This window comes from Vanacampus margaritifer, chromosome 10 (assembly GCF_051991255.1).
Source record: "Vanacampus margaritifer isolate UIUO_Vmar chromosome 10, RoL_Vmar_1.0, whole genome shotgun sequence".
NCBI lineage: Eukaryota > Metazoa > Chordata > Actinopteri > Syngnathiformes > Syngnathidae > Vanacampus > Vanacampus margaritifer.
The window spans coordinates 24,484,538-24,502,651 of NC_135441.1; the positions used below are offsets into that span (position 1 = coordinate 24,484,538).

General features: G+C 37.1%; 1 protein-coding gene across 11 annotated transcripts in view; it reads left to right on the top strand.

The window, feature by feature from the left end:
• Positions 1 to 18,114, top strand: part of prom1a (prominin 1a) — a 46,617-nt gene that overhangs the window by 17,439 nt on the left and 11,064 nt on the right. For 6 of the 11 annotated variants that reach the window (XM_077577658.1, XM_077577661.1, XM_077577662.1 and 3 more), the window contains exons 5-25: positions 5,153 to 5,273; positions 5,887 to 5,950; positions 6,299 to 6,388; positions 7,185 to 7,208; positions 8,962 to 9,191; positions 9,719 to 9,793; positions 10,080 to 10,143; positions 10,259 to 10,418; positions 10,594 to 10,746; positions 12,090 to 12,213; positions 12,306 to 12,409; positions 12,614 to 12,698; positions 13,116 to 13,262; positions 13,409 to 13,480; positions 13,969 to 14,061; positions 14,199 to 14,216; positions 16,379 to 16,432; positions 16,909 to 16,989; positions 17,073 to 17,141; positions 17,243 to 17,332; positions 17,896 to 18,011. In XM_077577658.1, coding sequence (XP_077433784.1) covers positions 5,153 to 5,273; positions 5,887 to 5,950; positions 6,299 to 6,388; positions 7,185 to 7,208; positions 8,962 to 9,191; positions 9,719 to 9,793; positions 10,080 to 10,143; positions 10,259 to 10,418; positions 10,594 to 10,746; positions 12,090 to 12,213; positions 12,306 to 12,409; positions 12,614 to 12,698; positions 13,116 to 13,262; positions 13,409 to 13,480; positions 13,969 to 14,061; positions 14,199 to 14,216; positions 16,379 to 16,432; positions 16,909 to 16,989; positions 17,073 to 17,141; positions 17,243 to 17,332; positions 17,896 to 18,011 — 2,034 coding nt within the window. The remainder of the gene's footprint in view (positions 1 to 5,152; positions 5,274 to 5,886; positions 5,951 to 6,298; positions 6,389 to 7,184; positions 7,209 to 8,961; positions 9,192 to 9,718; positions 9,794 to 10,079; positions 10,144 to 10,258; positions 10,419 to 10,593; positions 10,747 to 12,089; positions 12,214 to 12,305; positions 12,410 to 12,613; positions 12,699 to 13,115; positions 13,263 to 13,408; positions 13,481 to 13,968; positions 14,062 to 14,198; positions 14,217 to 16,378; positions 16,433 to 16,908; positions 16,990 to 17,072; positions 17,142 to 17,242; positions 17,333 to 17,895; positions 18,012 to 18,114) is intronic. The other 5 variants (XM_077577660.1, XM_077577664.1, XM_077577669.1 and 2 more) reach the window with 2 other exon arrangements.

Consider the following 18,114-nt stretch of genomic DNA (forward strand, 5'->3'; position numbering starts at 1 on the left):
ACATATCCATATAAAATACATAATTAATAGGATGTATATTTTGGAATGGATTAGCACCAGAAAATGTGTATCCATGTGGATTTGTTTGCACATTTTGTCCTGCTTTTTTATGGAATGGTCTAGCACCAAGAATACATTATATGGAATGAATACGGATTTCCTGGTGCTAAACCATTCCAAAAAAATGCATAAACTGAATGTTGTGCTAATGCACGACCCAATTTCTGCACGCTAATTAGCCTCTTGTAGCTTGTAGCCTTACTGCTAACATGCTAATCAATGAGCAACAACAACATAACATGATCTGACTTAGTTGCGCGTGTGCTTGCTTAATATGAATATCTACATATTTATTATTACAAATTACAAATTATTATTAAGAAATTCAAACAAACCAACCGTAATGAAATCAACGTTATTGTTATTTTTGCAAGCGCGTCAAAAGACAACTTGTCTCATGTCGTTACCCAGCATGCATTTCCGTGCTCTATTTTAGTCGTGGGCTGTCTAACACCATTAGCGCAAAAGGTCGCAACATGACGAGCTAAGCAAACCCCCCCGCCGCACCAATCCTACGGGGGGCTAATTAATGATAACGTCGACACCACCCGCCCACCCTCAAATCCATTAAATGCCTCGATTGAACCCCGTAGTAATCCAAGACTAAACTACAACATCGCTCCTATTATTATTATTTTAATGTCACCCAAGGAGGAAACATTCCCCGCTCATGAATTAAAACTAGAAAAGGACGGGAATAATGAGGAATGAATTGAAATGTAGGGAAAACGAGCACATTTCTATGAAATGAGATGCTAGCATGGCAGAGGAATGTTGGTCTGAGCGTGCACACGGACGGACGGACAAGCATCTTCCAGTGACTCATACCGCGATAAGTTGACTAACAGGAGGCGGAGAAATCCACTAAACGACGCCCGCGAGGGGCCAAGCGTAGGTAGAAAATAGTCGCAGAGAAGAAAATATAAAGGAACGAGAGATGGCAGTGCGGAGAAAAAAAAGGGAGCGAGGTCAGAGGGGGTTGCACAGGGGAGCGCAGACCTCCGCCAAGGCTCAGCCATTCACCAAAAGCGTCCATCGTTTGTGCTTGGAATGCATATCGTTAGCATTAACATTTTTGGAAAACAAGAAATAAAATGTTTGTAGCAGCACATTGATATATATTTTTTTTTTTACGTAAAATGTCCTTGAAATAACACAATTAATAATAATAATAATAATCATCCATCTACTATTAACCATCCAGTAGGTGACGGTTCAACGGTGATCTTTCATCTCTTTGGACTCGGAGGATTTCTATGTCTATAAATAGCTCCACTATAGAATATACTCACCATTGATCCCTCTTTTCTTTCTTGAGTGTGCGATTAAGAGAAGCCCGGAACAAAAAAAAAAAGCTGCTTTGACTTGTGCGCTCTCTTCCATCTCTGAGTCCAACAATCCTTTTCTTTGGGGATTACTTTTTCTATTTTTTTCCTGGCCGCTTCAAAGCAACTGACTGCACTTGTTTTTAAAGATGAAAACTTGTTTAAGGTACCTCGGGTCAAACTACGTATGCTTTCCTTACTTTTGGTACGACACAAGTCACGCGTACGAGTAATGGTTACGTCACTCTTGATTGGTCAATCTACATGTCAGTCATTTTATTGAACGTCAGTTTTTGGTTGGTTACATCACTCTTCATACTCCACACAACAACACACAACCTAATACTAAATTAAACTAAACTAAAACGACGCATTTTTGGGAAAAAAATAAAAACTAACAAACCTTCTCTAAAAACGAATTAAAACTAAATGAATTAAAAAAAAAAAAAAGCCAAAACAAAATAAAAACTAACTCAAACGAAAAATTCAAAACACTTGTAGCTCTGGTGTAGCGTCAGTTTTTGGTCAATGGCTTTCACTGGCAAGAGTGATGGGACTTCTAAGCAGGACACAATATGATCTCGGAGAGCAGAGAGGGGGGGGTGAGCAGTTACACACAGAGGGGGAGGAGGGCGGGCGCGCGCAAGACGAATGAGTAAGACAGTGCGCATTGTCCTTATTAAAAACAACAACAGTGCCTGTGGGTACTAGTTAGCCCCACTACAACATGAGTAGCACATGGGCCTGTTCTAAAAATAGCTCAGCAGTGATGGGAAACTGTGACATACTAAGAATAATTGATATTTTAAAAGAATGTTAACATTTATTTGTTTATTTAACTTTAAAATAAACAAAATATTCAATATTTGGAGAAAAAAAACGTTTTTTTTAAGCACAATATTTTAAAAAAGTTAATTTTTAGTGCTAAGTTTAACACAGTGATTCCGCGATATTTTTTTTAAATCATACAATCGGAATCTAGTATCGGCCTATGCCTACTCGTCATTAGTCAGGCTACATGTCAATTCTTACATGTAGTCTTTTATTTTCATGGTTTGGGAGGATTAGTTTAAAAATATAATCCCATACAGTTAGTAGTTACCTGTTAAAAAAAAAAACGTAAATAATTTAACCTAAATGGCTTAATATTAAGGAAATGTAACTTCATTACTTTTAATTACTTTTGGATTACTCCAATAACAAACACACTAACACATTCAATGAAAATAAAATACTAAATCAATAGTCAAACTATGATGTTGTACTTCCCTTAATATGAAACCCTTCCTCTATTCATTTCCTCCAGAGTGAAATGCGAGCCCGTCGACCATGATGGTATCTCCTCAAACGGACGATTCATTGTTGAAAACGTCTCTTTGTGAGAGGGCAGCCATAAGCCTTGGCAGAGGTCTGCACTGTCCGTGTGGCTGCACTTGTTATCGTGTTGTTGTGTGGGGACGATGATGGAAGTTCAACTTGCATTCTAGTGGAAGCAGGGGAGGGGAGCCCGATGGGTGAATGCGGGCCATTGTTAGCGTCGCTACGAGCTATGGAACCGGCAGACCGTGTCAACCCCCGATAGTGGCCTACATTCACGCTAGTTTGATGCCCTTCTTCTTTCTCTTCATTTGTTCAAACTGGCCGAGTTTCACGTGCGTTGGCTCGGATCCAGACGGGAATTACAGTAGCTGCTCGGAAATTGAGTGGAGGTGAATGTGGTACCCTCTAGTAGACTGTTTGGAAAGGATAGGGTCGTCCGTGAAGGCTGTTTCACGCAGAGACCCTGCAAAATCACCTTTGATGTATTCATTGATTTTTTTTTAATTTATTTATAAATAGGATGATTTAGTAATTTCACGACTCATTTATTTCTTATTACATAAGTCTAGACATTTTGAATGGCTGTTTGAGAAGTAGTTAAATTATAAATTTGTTAATGAATATAGGGTGCGCTGACACCAAAATGTACTAATATTATATAAAATACAATAACTTTAATATAAATTATTTATTAAACTGTCTATGCATCAAATATTTAAATTCCGAATAATTTTTTATTTTGTTATGAGGGATTTTTCAAAATTTACTTCATAACTATTTTAGAATATTCTTTTTTTTTTAATATATATATAATTTTGTTACCTATGACAGATTTATTAATTTGGAGAGTCATTTATTTGATTTATTTCATTCATTATGTAATAGCCATTAAATAGTCTTTAAATAAGATTTCATTGTTTTGTGTTCCATCAATTTAACTTAATTTCAACTCTGAAACTTAATCTTGAATAATTGTATGTAGATTTATTTATCTAATTATTTTGTGACAGATTTTTTTTTTACTTAGTTTTGTGTGTATTAGCATTAGTATATTTTCAAAATTATTAAGTTCATTAAAAACTATAAATTACATATACTACCAGTTACAGTAAACCCTGAATTGGCATATGCTGGTTTGTAGAATTTTTAGAGAAAAGGTCCAAAACCAAATTTTCACTCTTTCTGTGATCTGGCCAAAGCCTTGTCTAATATGAATTAAAATATGAATTTGGCACCATTTGATGGCATTTTGGGCCAAGAAACGATGTTGAAGTAAGGTTCGGAGCTTCATTTAGTCCGTTTCTCAGCCTCGGTCTTCGAGTACCCCTATCCAGCTTGTTTTCCATGTCTCCCCAGCCAACACACCTGAAGATCGTTATCAGGCTTCATGCAGAGCTTGCTGATTAGCTGATTGTTTGAAACACGTGTTGCTTGTGGGAGACATGGAAAGCAGGCGGGATGGGGTACTCGAGGATTAGGGTTGAGAACCACTGAGTTGGACCATATCCTTGTATAGGCTAATAAGGGGGGAAAAAATTGCTTTGCCGCCATCTTGTGGCATCTATCGGCAATTACAAGCCTTTTCGAGAGGAAAGTTGCCACTTAGAACTGCTGATCTTTATTTAGGGTAAATCTGGCACTTCAAATGCTGACTCTCATTTAACATGAATTGGAAATTTGTTGGAACAGCCACATTTGAACAGGGGTGTGTAGACTTTTTATATCTGTTTTAGCTGGACTGAAAGGCAGACACATACTTTGTTTTCTTTCTTACACACTGACAACAGTGATTCAATCTGAGTTTACAAAGGCACTTGTTTTTTTTTCAGCATCTCACCTTCGCTAAATGTCGACATCTGCAGGATTATACAGGTTAGATTAACGGGATTATAAACACAAAAGGTGGGGATTTTCCGGCAGGGTTTTTTCATCTCAGGACTAGAAAAGATTCAATGCACGCATTAGTGCAGGAAAAAAAAAAGGCCCGCACCTCGCTTTGCATGTTGTGTACACCTTCAGAGAGAAAAACAAAATGGCGTTTACATCATTCATGAAGATTCAAGATGATCAAAGTTGCGCGTTCGAAAATGGGCACACACACCCACACGTGCGCGTTTCATATATAAATATATATCTCGTCCTAGCTGTGAGCTGCTGCGCTGACAATTCTGCGGGGATTGAGGGTGAGTCATGGAAGCGGCTTAATATTATGGGCCGCCGTCGCCTTGATCTTGCTGGGGCTAATTAAGCCTGAGACGAGCCGCTCGGGTCTGCCTGATGAGGGCGAAGGGACGGCAAGGTTCATTTGAATATGTTGACAAAACCCACGCCGTTTTGCTTTTTGGTTCGGGGGGAGAATAGTTTGGTGATTAAAAATGCTGATTCAACATCTGACACGTTGTCATTGTCACCCAAGATAACAGGAAGTGTGTTTGTGTCTTTGGCAGGATCGGCGTGTTGTGCGCGTACGCCGCCAACCAGAACCTGAGCGCTCAGGTCAAGAACATCCGACGTCTGGTCAACAGCAACATGAGGGACCTGCACGCCTTCGCCAACGACACGCCGATGGTAGGATGACGAGTTTGCTCGTTTTTCACACTTTCACGGAAAATCCTCATTTTGACTTAAGGCTCCGCCTACATTGCATGGCGGAAACCAAAAAGCGTGGCAATTTTACGGCGCCCATACTGCTTCTTAGTGGGGCTCATTTGTCAAAGTCTCCAATAAGTGGTTTCTAAAATGGCCAACATCACATTAAAAGGCAAATATAATAATAATAATAATAATAATAATACTCCCAAACGATCATCAATCTTTGATGGCAAGATCCGCCCACATCCGCTGACATTGGCAAACAATCTTTGTCAAGTTAGCGTCACCACCAGTCTGTCACGGATACCTGCTTCCAATTGAGGTTCGTTTGGGCAAATTCCGTAGCCGCATTTTGTGAAAGTAGGAGCCCTGGAATTGGCCCCAAAATGGCTGCTTCAAACCAAAATGGCTGACTTCCTGTTCTTTATGTGCGTCCTCTTAGAGACATGTTGACCCATGTTTTTGTCGATGGGTGAAACCGTACTTTCCCAGGGGTTTTGGGATGGTGATGTTTGGTATCTCTTGAATATATAGTTTTATAGTTATAGTTCTATAAGTTTTTTTTTTTTTTTTTTGCTTCCTATTGCAGCAAATCGATTACCTCACCTCTCAGTACGCCACCGCCAAGAACCAAGTCCTCTACGACCTGGAAAGTAAGTCCACTTCCTTGTCTACCTCCACCCCCTAGTGGCAACTTTTATTAATACACATTACAATGATTTTAGGGTTCCTTGCCTACTTCACATTGTTGTGCTAATTTTTACTTTTATTATTTATACTTTTCATTATCATGTTGCTTATGTGACTAGGAAGATCATAAAAAATAAAGGCCAGCCCGTGTGTGTTTTCTGATTGTATGAACTGAAAATAATACAGCAGTGCCAAGAGATTAAATCTGTTGATGACCATGTTTGTTGTTTTTTTTCCAAATGGCAGACATAAGTCACACAATGTACTGTGTGTTATCTTTTAATATTCGCTTATCTCCTATTGCTGCACAGACATAGGTCCGCTATTAGGTGGACGGATACGCGACACGTTGGATAAGGAGGTGAACCCGGCTTTGGACGCTGTGCTGAAAATGACAGGAGGTGCGTTCGAGCTCCCTGTTTCATATCCTTTGGCGATACCATCAGCATGACGGCAAAACAACAACAACAAAATCATATTGTCTTTGCCAATGGATGGTGAAGGGAAATCAAGTCAAAATAGAGGCCAATATCAGAGAAATATATAAAATAATTATTTAAAATAATAAAAATCATTCATTAAAAATATAATGAGAGAGCCAAGTAAATTAAGATGTAAAAATATAGTAAAATAATGGGGGGAAACGGGTAAAATAAAAAAATTAAAAAATCAGGTAAACCAAGTAAAATGCAAATATGAAGTTACTGTACAATCGTATATAACATTAATAAAATAAAGTGAAAATAATGACAAATAAAATAATGAAAATATGAAATAAAGGATTTTCCAAGATAATAATTAAAAAAAAGAATCTAGCAAATTAAAATAAGATCTTGGTAATAATGGAAACATCCAGTAAATGAATTAAAAATAATCTAATAATGAGATATCTATGGAAACTAATGAATATGATTTGAGTTAAAAGAAAAAATAGGAGTAAAAGTAAAGTGGAAAAAACAATGCTAAGTAATGAAAAATTGAGAAAAAGATGAACTCCAATCCAATATAATAATTAATAAAAAATATGGTAAAATAATGACCTACTGTATTGTGTGTTGTAATGCTATTTTCGAAGTATCAAATGCTGACTGTCAGGAAAACAAACTCAACTGATGATACTGCGATACCATTTTGATGACATCATAGTTTAGCCTCTTGTGTTTTGCTTTTCTTTCTTTTTGGTGGATTTTTGTGAAGTGAAAATCGACAAAGCCATTAAAGGTAAACGGAATTGAACCATGACGTCGCGTCTGGTTTGTCCCCAGTGGTGAGCCCTCCCAAGACCCCCGAACTTATATTCCCTTCATGTAGTATTAAAGACCCACGTGAAGATTAAAACTGCACTTTGCACCGACAAAATGAAGTCAAAGAGAGACTGCAATCGATGATACTTCTTTATGTACTGTGCATAGAGTTGTGTAGGTTTTTGTGAACAAAAGACTTTGATTTGTGAAGTTACACACTGCTACGTTAGCTTCTTGCCAGCTAGCATTCTGCATGGCGTCATAGAACTCAAATGGCACCGGTAACAACCAACTTTTTGTGAACAAAGGACCTTGATTTGGATCTACTGTGACTGATGTTGTGCAATAAAGGCCATCTGTTTGCGTTCGACTCTACTGGTGAACAAAGGACTTCATCTGCTTTAGCATTTGTATGTGGTGTTTGACAAAGAGCACTACGCAGACTGCTACGTTAGCTAAAAGCTAACTCCCTTTGCTGTTAGCTGAATTTCCTGGCTTGATAGCCAATGACTCTCAATGGAAGTTGGCCAGATTTGATTGATTAAATGGGTGGGGACATTGTTTTGGATGTTCAATAATGTTTATGTTGTTTTTTGATAAATATTGAAAACTTCACTTGAGACTTCCTGCTTGGTGCAGTTTTAATTCACTTTTGCAAACACCGAATCAAAGTGTCCCTGTTTTTTCCCCTGCATCTTCTTGAATGCATTCAGGATGCACGAGGACTCATGCATGCTCCGATCCCGTCGCAAAATGTCCGCCAAGGGGCGACATTGTGATTTTCCTACCCTTCGCTCGTTTGTTGTCTCCTCCGGTGCTTGTAAACTTTTAATTGCCCTGTGTACAACGACGAGAACTCATTTAAAAGATATTAAAAAGTTATTATTTATAGTGCTTTTGTTTAGGCTTTATTGGCCAAACATCCAAGCTGTTGCTGGGCAGATTTATGATTTATTTACATTTAGAGAAATGCCCACAACACACCTTCAAGACAATAAAGCATTTTTAATATATAAACAATAAAAAAAAGAAGACAAAATAACGTAGCATAGTATAAAACGTGTAGTGTATATATAAAATTATATGTAGAGCAAAAAATATTTCTTTTATTTAGATTTTAGACGTTTAGAATACATTGCTAGCAAAATAGCTTAGCAAGCTAATGATCTAACTTGCCAAAAATGGAAGACATTTTAAAAAAATTGATTGATTGATTGATAGAAAGATAGGAGAATTAAAACTACCTAACAAGGTAGCTAGAAGATGAACGAGAGCGCTAGCAAGGAAGCTATAGCTAACTAGCCAAACTATGGTTACCCTAAGACTAATTATTTACATTTAGAGCACAAAAATAACTCAAGGACTTGAAAGACATATAAAGAATATTTAGAAGATTAAAATTCGATAGCAAGCTAGCTGTATAGCTAATAATTTAGATTATCATTGAGTACTAAGTAACATGATAGCTGGAGCGCTAGCTTGCCAAAATATAGCCACCCTAAAATAGATGATTTATTTTGATTTAGAGTACATTAAAAAATTACATTTATAAGTAAGTATTAGTGGTACAGAAAATAAATGGATGGAAGTTTAAAACATGCTAGCAATTTTAAATGGACAACCTTTCTTTTAAGAGATAGGTTAGCTAGGTAGCTAAATCTTGCCATCCTGTAGATATTCTTAACTTATTTCGCCACCAAGTTAGCTGATTATGTGCTCTGGTTTCGCAGCCATGCGTGAAACCAAGGAGGCCTTGGAAAACGTGAGTGTGTCCCTGCAAGTGCTGCAGGAGGCCACAGGCAAGCTGGAATTCAACCTGAGCCTGGTCCGGGCCAACATCAAGTACTCCCTCAATGACCGCGGTTGCCATGACGAGGAGTCGGACGCCACCTCGGCTCAGCTGTGCCGGGGCATCCGCCAGTCGCTGGAGCAGCTGCACATCAGCGCCAACTTCACACGGGTACCACTTATACACGGCCAAAAGATTTTTTTTTTTTTTAATGTGATTCATCAGTTTATGTATTATTTATTATTTAAGTACTTCACAAAATATTTATAACATTTTTAAGTACATTAAGTACATTTATTATTATGGTGATTGATGAATTATTTCTTATGTTTTATTCATCTTTTGTACTTTTTTTTTTAAATACAATTTATTGTCATTTATATACAATATTTCAAGCAATGTTTTTTTTTTTAACTCATTCACTGCCATTGACGGCTATAAACAAAAATAAAAAAAATAAAATAATTGAAGCTATTTCTATTAGTTTAACATTTTTTTCCACTTTTGCTAACAAGAGTATGAAAACCTAGAATTTTTTTCAACATTGACGTCATATTATTTTGTGTTTATATAACAAAAAAAAGTTTATACAAAAATAAGTCCAGTTTTTGCGTGCTTTTTTTTAGTACGTCAATGGATGTCTGATTGAATACATAGTTATCTCACAACTGACTGACTCTATTTTTTATCCGTTGCAGCTTCCCAACGTGAACTCTCAGCTAGAGAAGATGAACGACGTGTTAAAAACGGACCTCAGCGCCGTCGTCGACAAGGTGAACGGAAAGTCTTCATTTTATTGCTTATTTGGGTTCAAAGCAAACATGGTGCATCAGCATTTAGCTGTTATGCTGCACGGGAACGGAATAAACTGCCAACAAAACTGATGTTAACCTTAAGTGTTTTTTTGTTTTTTTTTTCATTTAAATGTCTTCAATTCTTTTGCCTTTAAATGTTTGTTTTCATCTTTGAATGTTGTACGTTAACTATATGAAGCACATTGAGTTAGCTTGTTTATGCTATGTGCTGTAAATAAAGCTGCCTTTTTGTCACCTCTTTTAGGGTTACACATCCTTGAACGACACGCCTTACATGGTTATGGTACAGACCCGAGCTGTTGTTGACAGTAAGTATTAAAACAAAAAAGTGTCAGAAGTGGGGATCTATTTTTTATAAATATGACTTCTTATTTTGCTGTCCACTAAAACAATTGCATTTTGCTTTCATTGAAACTGCGTCAGGGTTGCAGAGTTTGGTGGACGACATCGGCGGCAACGTGGGCAACCTGTCCAAAGTGTTGCCCGTGCGCAACTCCTTGTCCAACTTCACCATCTTCATCAGCCACGTCCACGCCAAGATCGAGGACCAGTACCCTGAAATTGACAAGCTGGACTTCTACAGGTCAGATCACTACATGTAGAATATCACCTGAATTTAACAGGAATTTCATTCAAATACAGACAATGTAACATTTGCATCGCTTTACTTTAAAAATAGACCAAATGCGTGGTGACGTGTGCATGTTGCAATTAAAAGATCCAATTTCCATGTGCGTTGCGTGTGCGTGCGGCGTCAGGTGGACGAGCTGCGTGGCTTTGTGCTGCATGCTGGTGCTGGTGCTGGCCTTCAACTACCTGGGCCTGCTGTGCGGCACGCTGGGATACGACAAGCACGCCTCGCCCACTACGCGAGGCTGCATCTCCAACACGGGAGGCACCATGCTCATGGCGTAAGGAGCCCCACTTCTGATACCACCCCGAAAAGTAGCTTTGTTGAAAATAAACATAAGAACTTTCTTAAAAAAGAATAAGTGGATCCTACTTCCGACACTTAAAAAAAAAACTGTTAAAGGTTGAACTCCACTTCTTCCACCGGTTCTCAAAATATAATATTGACATACCTCAAAGCCACGTTTTACAAAGTAAAAGTAGTTTACCACTTCTGACAAAAATATTGTTTTATTGGTCATAAAAATACCAACCCTTACATTTTTAAAATTGGCCCCCACTTCTGAAACCACTTCCAAAAAGAAACAAAAAATAGGTTGTTAAAACTTGACCCTCTTGTCTGACAAAAAAAATATGTTTCATGGGCATATTTTTTTAATCTAAAGAAAGTGGATCTCTACTTCTGTCATTCCCACTTTTTACAGTGGAAAAAAAAAAAAGCTTAATTGGACAGACATTAAGCCAATTTTTTTAATGGATGCCCATTTTTTTACCCCAAAAAAAAGAAAGAAAGAAATACTGTTAAATTATTATGATATTATTATAAATTAAAACACTGCTGACACTGACACAATTTCTGACAAAAAAAATTATATTAGGTGTAAAAAAAGAAAAGAAAAGGAACAATAATAAAAATGGGTTCCCACTTCTGTTACTATTACCAACAAAAACAAGATGGACATGATAATTAACCATATCTAAATAAAACATTTTTTTTTAAGTTTCCCTCATCAAAAACTGGCTTTGTTGGACGCTAAAATAAGAAACCATATTTTTAAAAATGGGTTCACATTTCTGACGCCACTTTTAACAAATAAGTTGTATTATTGCGCATAGAAATAAGAAGCTCATTAAAAAAAAATTGCCCTTGCTTCTGACACCATTTTGGAGCCATATATATATTTTTAAGTTTCTACTTTTAACACATTTTTAAAAAGGTGGATCCCGCTTCTGACAAAAGCTGATTTTGTTGGACGTAAATATGATAAACTTATTTTTTTTAATGGGTCCTCACTTCTGACACCACTTATAACAAATAAGTTATATTATTGGGCATAGAAATAAGAAGCCCATTTAAAAATGTTGCCCCTGCTTCTGACACCATTTTTGACAAGAAAAATAAAAACAAGAAAAAAAAGCCAAAAACAATTTAACCGTTGTGAAATAAAACTTCAATGAATCACATCTATGCATTGTCTTTGACAGAGAAAAGTGTTGTTGTTTTTTTAACTGATATATATATATATAATGAAAATCAAACAATGTAAAATGATTGATATTATTTTGTTAAGACGATGATGATGATGATGAAGATGATGGTTGTAATACGTCTTGTGGTCCCCAGCGGCGTGGGCTTCAGCTTCATCTTCTCCTGGCTTCTGATGGGCCTGCTGACCGCCATCTTCCTGCTGGGCGGCAACATGGAGAAGCTGGTCTGCGAGCCCTTTCACACCAAGGAACTCTTCAAGGCCAGTCATCGAGTGACCAATCAACACGACCGTATTTAACGCCGTTGGTCAACGCCTTTCACTAACACTCAACGCTTGCGACTGGTCTTCAGGTGGTGGACGCTCCGTACCTGGTGAATCCCGAGTGGAGGAACTTCATCCCGGGTTACTTGTACAACGACTCGGAGCTGGAGCTCACAGCAGAGAGCTTGTACAGGTGACAATCTGGATTGGTCATTTTTAAATATAAAAATATACGCGGCATGTTTGTAACGGATTGGATGAAATGGCTTCTTGTATTTGCGTCTGCGGCTAATCCAAACTTCCTGTCCAGAGAGAATGTGCGTGTCATGCACTTCCTGTCATGTTCACTAGGTGGCAGCAAACGCTTAGGCTAACAATTCCACTTTTGTGTCTGCAGCACTTGCAAAGAAAACAAAGGCATCTACTCGGCCCTGCGCTTGGACAAAGTTTTCAACGTCTCGTCTTTCCTCAACGTCACCATGGTCAGTGAAGGCAACACGAACTCTGGATGTTTTGATTTGTTTTATTTTTAACTGATTTTATTTATTTTTTTTAATCATCATGAACACGTGGCCTGGAGATCTCTTTAATTTAATAATTTAATAAGTGAAGATAATAATACATGATGATGATGATAATTCAGATAAAACCTTTCAAGAGATGTTATATAATATTTTAATTTAATTGTCACTGTTCCTAATTTGTTATTATTATACACGCTACTAAAACTGAAAAATAACTAGAGTAAAAAAAATTTTTTAAATAAGTGACAATAAAAATAAAAATGTAAAATAAAATAAATATGTAAAAAAAACAAAAACAATATCTGCCTCCCCCATCTGCAATTGACAAAATCAACAATATTTCGCTTCGTTGCGATGGCCTTGTTCTCTCTCCAGTTCACAAAAGACGTAGCGACACTTCTGAACAACGTGAAAATCGACCTGAGAGGAGTCATCCTACTGGAAGCGGAGGGCAAGCAGAACCTTCTGGATTTCTCCGAGGCGGGCCTATCGGAAACCAACTACGCAGATTACCTGGAAGAGGTGACACATTTGACACAAAATAAGATTCATAGCTTTTCTTTTTGACCAAAAAAATGCTGTGCACATTCCTCCAATGGATCTCAAAGTTAATTCTGTGTAAATGAAGTGTCACTAAAGCAGTGGAAATGTGATTTTCTCTCCTGCAGGTCAACAAAGGAGTCACAGTGGTGGACCTGCTCGCGTTTGCCAAAGAGCTGGAAGCCCAGACAGACCTGATGGTATTTCACGCCACGCTCCATTTGTCTGTTTATTTCAATTATTCATGTTTAATACGCCTCCGCCGCAGCGTCGCTGCCAGGCCTGGCGGGGCACAAAACATGTTTGCAAATCAACACCTACTAATACTAGTACTTAATAACAAAGTACAAATACTTTTTTTTTTATGTTATCAAAACGTTTATTGAATATAACAGAGTAAAAAAAATATATATATTATATATATATATATATATAAAATAAAATAAAAAATATTTGTTGTTTTTGTGTCCAAGCCCCAATTTTTTTTAAAAATCAAGGTAATTACTCATGTACTCGTTTATTTTATTTTATTTTACATACAGTATTTTTTTTTTTTTTTATATTTTCAAAAATATTTCTTACAGTTTCTACTTTCACACTGTATTAATACTACTACTACATTACTACCTCTAACACTATAACGCGTGTAACAAAGTGTGTATTTTTTGTGTGTGTTTGTGTGATCCAGCCTCGAGGTCGTTTGCAAACATCTCTGAAAGGTCACGCGGGCACCGTGCGCCAGATCCACAGCCAGCAGGTCGTCCCCATGCAGCAGGCCATGGTAACGCCACGCCCACTTTCCGCCTCCATTTGCAGCCCCTCCCTCTTTCATTCATTTCTGTTGACATTTCACTCGATCCAATTAGCCATTTGTTCCAATTTACGTCTGTATGCTTGTTTTCTACTTTCACCGACAAGAAATATGTTAGAGCCAGGGTAAGCGCTTTTGCTCGTTATTTTGTTACTTTGTGCAATGTGGTTGCCATGTTTCCAACAAGTGGTGCAGGTAGCATTTAAGGCAGCAATGAATATTAGCAATATAGTGATTTTTTTTTTTTGATTATTATTTTTTTTTTCCCGCTGCTGACATATGTACACTTGTTTGTGTATTTGTTGTGTAATACTGCTTTTGTGCTTGGCGGAGGTAAAACAAGTGATGCTGAACTGCACTGCTTGATGTAAACTATGGAGGACCAAAACTGCCAAATAAAAAAAAATAATAATAAAATAAAATACTAAATAAATAAATGAATGAATAAAAGTGAAAATAAAAACAGATATAAGAAATATATATATATATATATATATATATATATATATATATATATATATTTTTTTTTTTTTTTTTTTTATACTATATAAAAGTAAAAATAAATACAAGATTAAAAAAAATAAAATAAAATATAAAAATAAATACAAAAATAAATACAAAAATAAATATATAAATAGAATTCAATATCAATCAATAAATAAAAAACTAACATTTATTTATTTCATGCTGCAGACGCTCTGTCAGGTTGAAATGTTATTCAAATGAGGGGGCGGTCTTAAGCGTGTTTTGGGTTGGGCTTCGCTGTTGCAAATATTATTATTATATAAAATATTATTATTTATTTTTAATTATATTTTTATAACCATTTTTATTTTCACTTTAATTCATTTATTTTGTCATTCATTTATTTTTAATTTTGGCAGTTTTGGTCCTCCATAGTAAACAGGTTATTAGGCACACCTGGAAAAATGTATCTCGTTTTAGAGGATACAGTCACAGTGTGCAATGTGTGTAGAATGTGTGTGCGTGTGAGTGTGTATATCCTTCAAAGCAGTGACTCCCATCCACAACTGTTTCAGAAAATTGTAATTTACATAATGTATCTCAAATTCTCATTACTTGTTGAAATGAATGGAAATGTCATTAATGTGTTTCATTGCACCCCAAAAAATGAAGATTAGAATACAATGTAAAGAATCATGACCTTCCAATGGGCATGGTGCTACTCATTCTGTTGGCCACCAGGGGGGAGTATAATGCATGCAGATGAAACACAGAAGAAGACCGTCTCAACTAAGCTACAATAAATATTAGTTGTTTTTCGCAGAGGATAGAAAAATGTCAGCATTATAGTTTGTTTACATGCGTTAGTTAGTAAGTTAATTAAAGGTTTCACATTACTGCAGCATTGACGCTACTTTTCTTAGCCCGTCAATGACGTTTTACATTGTGTGTTAGCGTTAAGCTAGCAGATCTGCTAAACTGTTGCTGGTTGTGAAGCTCTGATCACCATGTAGCATCCTTTACAATTTTTTTTTGCTTGAAAATAATAATAATAATATGTAGAGGTAAAATGTTATATATTTTCTGTAAGGTTTTTAGGTTGTGTACCGTGAGATTAGTTTCAAGTAAAATGTGTCTTGGTTGGGAAGCACTTTTTGAAGGTGTGGTATTGAAGGACTTTGTGACCAAAATGCCAACAAGCATCCACTTACAAAAACAGTTTGACATTTTGCTTTCCTTCTCTTTGAAAGGGAAGGTCGCATATTTTATTTATGCGTCAAAACCACCTGAAGTCGAGGCCTTCGCCTCAATTAATCACCTGTTGCATCATCCATTTATTTATGGAAAGATTATTTTTTTTCAATCTATCCATTTTATACATGGCGCTTGTCCTCATTAGCTGGAACCAGGTGACAAATCACCCCAATCACAACCCTAATGTGGTTGCTCAACTTTAAGGCTGTTTTCATTTTGGAGCACAATCCTTCTGCATGTGTGACGTGATAAAATGTGTTCACGTTTGAGCGTGTATCATTTCTGCTGAGCAGAGGTGGCAAATCCAGGTCCAGGAAGTAAAAACCCTGCCGCAGTTTGGCTTTAGCCCCAGGTGCTAGCTAGCTAGCTCCCATGGTGCTCGTTTACCTTTTATGGAGTTAGCTAGCTAGCATCAGGGGCTAAAGCCAAACTGTGGCAGGGTTTTTACTTTCTGGACCTGGATTTGCCACCTCTGCTGCTGAATCATCGTGATCCGGGTGAAACTCCCATTTTGACATTTTAGCCCTGTTGCTCTATGACTGTCCGTTGTGTTTTGTTTCCCTTGAAGAGCTCCTTGAACCAGAGCATGAGGTTCCTGGAGAGAACTGCATCAGACCTGCCAGTAAGTCAACCATAAACACAGTCACAAGAGACAAATTTTAGTCCTTTCAATGCTAAAAGTTACTTGATACCATCCAAGAGTCTAATCAACTCAACAGGAGAGAGCTAGCTATAAGCTAACATGGCCTATATGTTAGCTCAGTGATCCTTCTTGTCAAACAATACAAACAAACAGATACGCAAAACTAGTGACAAGAGATTCAAATTAAAGTGCATAGTAAAAAATATAAAAATAATGAGGAAACTCCAACAGAAATGGGAACTAGCTAGAAGCTAACATAGCACTTTTCACTCAAACATTCATCCATTTTCGGTAAGCTGCAATTAAAAGTCTTATCAAGCCAATGAGAAGAAAACCAGGAAGTAGAAAATTACCAAAATAAAACAAACAACAGAAGCAATTATAACCAAAGCGGGCATTAAGTCAAAGAAAAAGCCAAACACACGACTGAATCTCATGTTTTTTTTTGTCCACAGAACAAAGTCTTAGCCATACTAGATGCCATCAACGCAGCCCAGTATCTCATCTCCCAGAATGCAACACACCTTATTAACCGGGTACCGACACAACTCCCATTACAGACGCATGATATTTCATATTCAAATAATTTCTCATTTTGAATTATTGTTTCCCCTTTCAGGAAAGTGCAAAATACACATCAACCATTGTGGGTTACTTCCATCAATACGCAGAGTGGGTCAAGACAGCTGTAAGTCGCAACACTGTAATAACACATTAATAATATGTAATAACGTTACTTTTATGTAAACATGTCATGTGGGGATCTGCGTATGTGTCGCCTTGATGCAGCTGGCCATGGAGGTGGCGCCGTGCAAGCCTTTCAGCAACGTGCTGGACACGGTGGAAATTATTACCTGCAGCTTCCTGGTGGACTCGATGGTATCTGATGCTTACATACAAATACACACAATATATGTGTTTTCATATGAGATGACATTTATAATAGGTGCAAAAAAAATAATAATATGGCATTTCAAAAGTTGCATTTGGCTATATTTTCAGGGGTGCAGCTCCAAAAATTGCAGATGTGCAAAAACTTTTGATTTAGCCATTAAAACTAATAAAGACATTTTGTGGCGTGAAAACCTGAATTTGTCAATATTGAGCAGTTTGAATATTTGTTTCTTTTTAAATGAGATAAGGAGCACATAAAAGAGTTTCTCAGGGTTGTGGCACAGAAAATGTGAGTGGGTGTGAAAAAATTTGAATTTTCAATTTCAAAAATTAGAATTTGGCACTTTTTAAATTTTTGGAGGATGAAAATGAATATACATTTTTTCCAATGAGATGACAAAAAGTTTCTTAACGGTGCAGGTCTGTTACCTGTCATCAAATTTTCGTCCAAATTAATATACATTTGAAAATGTCCCCATTCGCACGTCTCTATTGAATTGAAAAATCACTGATCTGCTAATAATGTGAAATGGCCGTTTTTGGTGCAGAACGTGTTCTGGATGGGTCTGGGCTGCAGCACGCTCTTCCTCATCCCCAGCATCGTGCTCGCCATCAAGCTGGCTAAGTTCTACCGCAGGATGGACACGGAGGACGTTTACGATGAGTGAGTACTTTTGTTTTGGTTTTTGGTTTTAAATACACGCTGCTACGGCAGATAAAAAAAGCCGTACCTCACACACACACACACACGAAATTGGGTTCAAAAT